The sequence below is a fragment of the Salvia hispanica genome, chromosome 1 (genome assembly GCF_023119035.1).
Source record: "Salvia hispanica cultivar TCC Black 2014 chromosome 1, UniMelb_Shisp_WGS_1.0, whole genome shotgun sequence".
Taxonomy (NCBI): domain Eukaryota; kingdom Viridiplantae; phylum Streptophyta; class Magnoliopsida; order Lamiales; family Lamiaceae; genus Salvia; species Salvia hispanica.
In genome coordinates, this window is record NC_062965.1 from 3,677,658 (window position 1) to 3,685,385 (window position 7,728).

Here is a 7,728-nt window from a genome sequence, read left to right on the forward strand (position 1 = left end):
TTTTTATTTTGAGATTTTACATGTGTAAAGCCAATTTTACAAATTTAAATAACACAACAATCATAAACTATCAATTTCATCTATGATCCAGAAAGAAAATATCATCCCCTCACTACCCCACATACACAAAAAAAAGGAAAGATTGAACAAATATTTCACACTAAATATAAATGAACAATTCAAAGTTCATCATGCCTGGCTTGTTCTAATGGAACATTTAAGTCAGGAGCCATATTTTGATGAACTGGAACAACATTCACACCATCCCTGCCACCTATAATAGGTGGCGGCGCAATCACTTCTCGTCCCGCCATCCCCGCTTTCACAGCAGCAATTACTTGCCTCTGCAGCTTTAGGATACCGACACGTTTCGAAACAACGTACAAAACGGCCAAGGAGAAAATGACAAATCCGGTGATAAGGATCACTCTGCCAAAAGAAAGACGGCGTTAGATATGAGGAGGTTATGAGACGGCTACTTCAAGATTTAGAAACAATCGTATCCGTGCCTGTCAAGAACGTCTTGACGCTGCATTGTGGACAGAAGGCCTCGGGTGCGTGAGAATAGTGACCGGTGGCCCTTGTATTCACTTTCAGCTTTCTTTAACACTCCAGACGATTCCTCTGCAACAACACTAAAAATGTCAGTAAAATCATCATCTAATTTGAATCTTCTTGTTTACTTGGCACAACTATGCCTAGGATATGCTTAGGCTTGTTGAATGCTTATTAGTAGAAAATAAATTAAAAAGCACAGAATAAGAACAGCAACAAAGAGATGGAAAAAAGAAAGGTTGCGAGCGAGTTACAATAGGCTCAAACGTGGGAGCTTATCCTCAGAGTATATACTAATAATACAGGGCTTAGGGTAATCTCTCAAATACTTTATCCTGTTCATTGTCAATCTAATTCATCACCCAAAGGAAACGCTCCCTATGAATATAATGTTTCTTCGCAAGATTTGAATTTCTCCAATTATGGTTAGAACAAAGGATCTGCTCAGCAATAATCATATTCCATTGTCAAGTGACTGACGTGGGTACTTCCCCGTAAAGAAAGAATCACATAAATCTCATGAGCAAACATGATAATACGAATTCAGTAAGATGGTATGAAAAAAATATACATGAAGTGGCATGCCAAACTTATTCCCTGTCCTACTTATCAGATTTCTAAAGCAAAAGTTAGTGGCGAAAAATCCTATGAGTTCAGTTAAAACAGTTAGCTGTATCATTATATATTATTAAATCATCATATGACTACTTAACATAATTGGTTTAGGCTGGTGGCGATGCGGGGTGATTGGCGGAACTCAACTTGCAATATGAGCGAGTAACGATACCAAAAACATCTTCATGGAATGAATATAAGGTAGAAATGCAATAATCAACATAAATAATAGCCATTGGAGAAAGATACTATTAATTTGGAGCCAAGTTAGAATATTTGATAACTTCAAACAAGGAAACAAACATACCGAAAGTCATGATAGTGCTTGCACTCCGTTCAACCTCCTATAAAAACAACAAATGTAAGAAAATTGTATTAGAGTCCTCGTTTTCCAATAACATACGTAAAATATATATTAAACGTGTAGTCATCTGTGACCTGAACCATAAGCTGGCGAGTCCGACGAAGGCTCTCTGTGATGCTCTCAGCCGCAGAAGTCATTCCTGCTTTAGTCCTGACAACATTTATAAAATACATCATATATTCCCAAAAAACAAGCATTTTCATGTTAACATTTGTGTTATATTACAAGCATATAACACAGCGAATAGCAATTACACTCACTGTAGATTGCGCCTTCGAGCTGTAGACTCTTCTCCCCCTCCTAAAAGAAGCTCTCTCTGATATCATCACATCAAGTTAGAACAGTATCAAGAGATTCTATACTAATCAAACAGAAACAACATTTTGCATTTACACATGAGCAACTTGTCAAATGTTGATCAAGAATCACTACCTCTTGTTGAGCAGATTTCTTCATGTTTGCCTTTGCTTGCAAATTTGCATTCCTTAACTTCAGCCGCAAACTGAAATTTGATGCATGTTTATTTCAACAATTACATAAATAAGGAAATAGAAAGTTTCAATCAACTGATCCAAACGATATAAAGCACCAAAAACCTATGCAAAAATTCATCAAAAACATGTAATTTCACCAAAAATTGTCAATTACAGCTAAAATCAGTGGTAAAATTCAGAATCTGAAGAAACCCTAAACCCAAAAAAATCAAGAAAGGGCACCTCTGGATTTGATTTTTCCACGACTGCGCCAAAGATTGCGCCTTTTCGGCATCATCGGCAGAGGGCAATTGTGGGGCGAGGAGATCGAGATTGAACTGGAGCGATTGCAGCATGTTCAGCCCATCTTGAGCTAACCCGTTTAATCTAGGCAGTGAATCTTTCTTCTCGGCTTCATCAATTTCAATCTGATCAGAAATTCGCGATGTTTTCCCGTAATTTTGGATTGCGTCGATGTGATCTACGGTTTGATCGAATGTATCTTGATACTCTTTCTTCACTTTCTCCACTTCTTCCGCCACTTTATCCATCTGATTTCGGAATGTCTGAACAATTTAGGATGCGTTTTGATTCAAGAAATTTGTTTTGCAACGAAACAGAAACGAGAAACTGATGGATTGTATTCGGGTTCGGGCTGACGGGTCAAGTCTAGCTGGTTTCGGTCGGGTTTGGGCTTTAATAAGGGCCCAAAAGTTATTACTACTTAATTGCCTCGGTATGAGTTAGAAGTTAGTGAAATATTTATCTTGCTTTTATATATAGTTTTATTAAAATTTGGGTAAAATAAATTAGTAAAAGCTAAGATTCATTACTATAAATAGTACTCCCTTCGTTATTTAAAATTTGGCATCATTTGACCCGGCACGAGTTTTAAAAAATGTAATAGAAACTGGGTTGAAAAAGTTAGTGACACGTAGATCCTACTTTTATATCTTAGATTTATAATAAAATGTGAATGAGAATGGGTTAGTGGAATATGAGGGCTACTGTCATCAAAATTATTAAAAGTGAAAGTGATAAATTTTTTGGGACAAATGAAAAAAGAAATAAATGACAAATTTTCAGGAACGGATGGTAAAATAATTAAATGAGATAATTAATGATTTATAAACGAAAATAATAAAATGTGATAATTAATGGTGGAAGGAGAGGGGACGTATTTGTGTCAAGGTTCACAAATTTTGGGGTTTGGTTTTGCACATTTAATTTTGGAATATTAAAAAAAAAAATACACAAACTTAGGTGTGTGGCAATGAAGCAACACACGAAGGTGGGTGGCAATTTCATGACTGTAACTTTGGTTGGTAGAATCTAGTGCATTAACTTCACAGGAAGGTGAGTGGAAATTTCATTATTTGTGACTTTGGTTTAAAATTTTAAATTTATTGTGATCACATGGGGGTCACGAAGGTGAGTGGCAATTTCATTTTTGTAACTTTGGTCTACATTTAATGTGATCGCATTGGATTCTCCTTTTTTAATGAGAGATGGAGGTTAAGTATGACCACTCTATTAATTGGTAGTACTATTCAACTTTGGTTGTAATATTAAAACCCCCCTCACAAAAAAAAATTACAATCTTTTCTTTCTCTCTTGTCAAGATCTGGTTGAGAGATGCTGATGAACTAAGCTATCTCTTCTTCGCAAGAAAGTCAACACAAGGCATCCAAAGCCAAGGATAAGGTACTATCACTTCTCTCATCTTTTGAAGATATTTCAAATCAATATGGCTCATGAAATCGAACAAATCAATACAGATTTCAAGATCATGAGCACTTGGGAAGCAGAAACTGATTCATTCACACTTGATCCAATTTTTGTTGGAAAATATGATGTGGTGGAGGAGGAGAAGGTAGTCGTAGTTGTCGGAATGGGCGGCGTTGGAAATATAGCTTTAACTAGGAAAGTCTTCAATCTTAGACCAAAGATGAAGGCTGGATTTATTTTTTTTATAATATATTGATTCCGTGATCGGTTTTAGAAAAATTCCTACAAGAAGATTTGAAAGATAAAACTTATCTTCTTGTACTTGATGATGTTTGGAATGAATATATTATAAAAATATATGAGTTACTTCCACTAAGGGAAGTAATATTATCATTATTTAGGAATAGGAATGAGATTGCCTTAGTTCCTAGCTTATCTAATGTCTGGTCCATAATCAAAGCAAAAACTTTTGGACATGGAATGTTAGGTCAAAACTTAAATCATTGGAAGAATAATAATAGCATAAAGATATAGGTTTTGCCCTCAATGAAAATTGAGTTTCACGTTGTGGAGGAGGTGAAAATATCTCAAAAATATTGAAAATTGGGCCTTTTGATCATTTGCCTCCACCAAGTGCTTCTTGTATTGTTTGATTTTCCCAAATACGAGAAAATGGAGAAGGGTTCTTGTATCATTTGATTTTGGAGAAGGGAGACAAGTGTTGGAATAACATATTGCAAAAGTATCTCAATGCTCTTTCTTGGTTCATCACATCATGAGTTTGCAAGTAAGTACTATCATCTTTAATGCATTTCTTAGGGAGACCGTTACTATATTTTTATTATAATAACTTTTATGCAGATGAAATCGAAGAGAATGGCATTGTCTTGGGGTTGGCGAGACAGAGATTGACACGCCCTCGTACTCATCCTTAGCCGCGCCTAGCACTCTTGCTCCGGTTGAAGTCCTATTGCGTAGTGAGCTGATTACTCGAGGTCGAAATGATGCGTTTAAGCTTGCCTTGCGTAGGTTTGGCCAAGGAGGCAGTGGGCTCTAAATCCTTATGCAATAGAAGAAACCATTAAGACCAAGAGTTGATGATTCAAAGTCTGTAAAGAGGAATATTGATTCAAAGTTTCATCACTTGTGTTAGTTGTGTCTTCTTTATATCCTTAAGAAGACCTTTCGTTTTGTTAAACATTGTTTGTGAGTGTCAATAATTTATCAATATGTTAACAAAATTTAAATTATTGACAAAATAATTAAGGAAACTTTCTACCACAATATTTTGGTGCATTAGTTTCCATATTACTGTGTAGGATTTTGATTTTTTTAAAAAATTCCTATGTAGGATTTTGATTAATTAAGGAAATTTCTCCCCCTTTTAATAAACCACAAAATTGTGACCTAATTATGCAATCCCAAACCGTACCCCTTCCTCTGTTTTTCGTCGAAATTCCGGCAACCTTGTCACCGGCGCCTCACCCTCCAATTTGTCCAAAACCTAATAAACTTTTGCAATGAAGAATATGCTCAACTTAGGTTACAACATTCCCCATTGCAAGTAAGTACATTTTTCATGCTTAGGTTACGGAAACCATTATATTTTGTATTAAGTGTTTATTACAATATGTCATAGATAGTGTTTAATTTGAATAAGAAAACAGATGATATCATGGAGTACTTATTTTATAAGGAGGTTTAAGGACAATCTGTTTATGGAAGAACAAAAAAAGTCATAATACAATTGCAAAATTATGTATTCTTACAACTTTTGATATTTATTATCTTTATTTCAATTTTGATCGAAAATTCTGCTAGAACTGAGGTACACAAATATTTATGCAGTATATATGGAAAAAATATAAACTGACACTGACAGTCAATTTTTGCTGCTCAGTTCAAGTTCTGCGGGTGATTCTTTACCGGCTGCTGTTGAGTCGCGAAAGGAAAATGTTGCTGAAAGTTGTGTAGAAAGTCAAGAATTTGGCGTGCTGAATTTGGCTGACCGAGACTTGCGTGAGTTATCCTCGAAGCCAGACTATGCTGATTCATTGATCTTATTCCTACAGAGAAATAAACGTTTAACTCTCATTCAACCTTCGTTTTTCGACAACATGCCAGAGTTGCATTTTCTAGACTTATCAGATACCAAAATCAGGAACTTACCTAGTTCACTTTTCAAGATTTCAAAGCTTAAAGTCCTGTTGTTGAGGAACTGCATTTGTCTTGAAAAACTTCAGCCTGAAATAAGAGAACTCAAGAAAATGGAGGAACTGGATCTGTCCGGCACTGAGCTCTACGACCTCCCTGCTGAAATCAGTCAGCTTGAGCATATGAAGAGAATTCACCTATCCTTCTATGGGCCGGATGATGAATGGGATTATAAGCATTTGCCACATCAATTGGTTGCTCCCAGTTTTCTATCAGAGATGAAAGGAATAGAATCACTAAGCATTAGCGTGCACCCTGAAGATCACCGATGGACAGAAGTTGCTGCATGCATAATCAAGGATATTAGCAAGTTGGAGATGTTGAGTTCTCTTCACTTCTACTTTCCAAAAACAGAAATGTTTGAAAATTTCATTGAAACGAGTCATTCATGGAATGATGAGAAGAAGAGCTTGAGCAAGTTTTATTTTACGGTTGGCCAAGATGTGAAGCGAATTGCATCTCGGGTCCCAGAAGAAGTGGAATCATTGTTCAGTCAACATGAGAGATGTTTGAGGTATGTTAACGGCGATAAGACATCCCCATTGGTGAAAAGAGTCATCATTCGTGCCACGGCATTCTACTTGGATCACCACACTGATGTCCGGAGCCTGTCTGAATTCGACATTTCTAGTTTCCAGTCACTGGAATTCTGTGCCGTGCGAGAGTGTCCGAAAATGCAAACGATTTTGGATGAGGAAAAGGCTAAAGATGCATTTCCATGTCTGAAGTCTTTGAGAATCTACTTTGTATGGGAATTGAGACAAATTTGTAAGCCCCGGTCGAAAGTATGGTGATTGAACAGATGCTTTAAGACGCCTTTGAGAAACTTTGAAGCACTTAAACATCTTACGGTCAATACATGCCCAAAGCTACGATTCATATTTTGGGAATCAATGCTTCAATGTCTTGCCAACCTGGAGGAACTTATTGTTAAGGACTGTGAAGTCTTGGAGAAAATAATCAAAGAGGAAAGTAGGAATGTGAAGTACCAACACAATGTCCTTCCGAGGTTAACAAAACTCGTACTTGCCTACCTACCGGAGCTGGTTAGCCTTGGCTGTGGTGTTCGTCTGTCAGAAGAAAAGGTCAGTGTTTATGGTTGTCCCAACTTGAACCTTGAACCAGAAACATAGAGCATACTAATTAGCAGTGTCCCAATTTTTTTTTTTTGTCTTTAATTCTGTTTATGGAATATATTCTTACAACTTTTGACAATACCTTGTTTTTATTTTTAGCTAATATGATCATCTTTGTGTGGGAACTTCGGCTTAGAACTGAATAGCATAAATTTTTCTGTCGCAATAGATCCAAAACTGCTTTAAGATTATTTGACCATCGTCTGCTTCCTAACACATCACTGGTGCCAATGTTTTGGTGTTTTCCATCGGCTAGGAGTTACGTTTAGATCAAAATTTACAAGAGTTGTATGTTTTCTCTTATTTCAAGGAAGAACATCTCTATTCAATTCCATTTTGTGGTTGCTTATTCAATCTTCGATTGATTAGGTAAAGATATGCATTTTAATTTAGTGATTCTAGATTGTGGATCTAATGTAAGTAAGATGAAGTTCAAGAATTTCTTGTCATCAAAGTAGGAGTAGCATTTTGGTTGCAATTCAACCCCTTAGCTAACAGAGTGACCTTACTTCTGTAGCCACTTTATTTGACTTACTCACAATCACAACTAAGACCATAAGTTGTAACCAAAATCCAGTAATTCATAATTGAAGAGTCTTCTTAGTTAGGAATTATAGTTCAAATAGATTTGCAAAGATCAAAG

The 7,728-nt window shown here is 36.2% G+C and overlaps 2 protein-coding genes across 2 annotated transcripts; one reads left to right on the forward strand and one right to left on the reverse strand.

Annotated features, from left to right (window-relative positions):
• Window positions 1-63: 63 nt before the first annotated feature.
• On the reverse strand, window positions 64-2,614 carry LOC125212024. Its single transcript, XM_048112031.1, has 7 exons — window positions 2,251-2,614; window positions 1,967-2,036; window positions 1,795-1,850; window positions 1,609-1,684; window positions 1,478-1,514; window positions 510-624; window positions 64-429 (listed from the first exon to the last, which is right to left on the reverse strand). Exons 1-7 carry the CDS (start codon window positions 2,556-2,558, stop codon window positions 180-182), a joined length of 912 nt encoding a protein of 303 aa, XP_047967988.1. The 5' UTR covers window positions 2,559-2,614; the 3' UTR covers window positions 64-179.
• A 2,641-nt stretch (window positions 2,615-5,255) lies between these two features.
• LOC125185143 (disease resistance protein RUN1-like) lies at window positions 5,256-7,183 on the forward strand. The gene is made up of 2 exons (XM_048081637.1): window positions 5,256-5,299; window positions 5,636-7,183. The coding sequence occupies exons 1-2, from the start codon at window positions 5,256-5,258 to the stop codon at window positions 6,741-6,743; spliced, it is 1,152 nt and encodes a 383-aa protein (XP_047937594.1). The 3' UTR covers window positions 6,744-7,183.
• The last annotated feature ends 545 nt before the right edge of the window (window positions 7,184-7,728 follow it).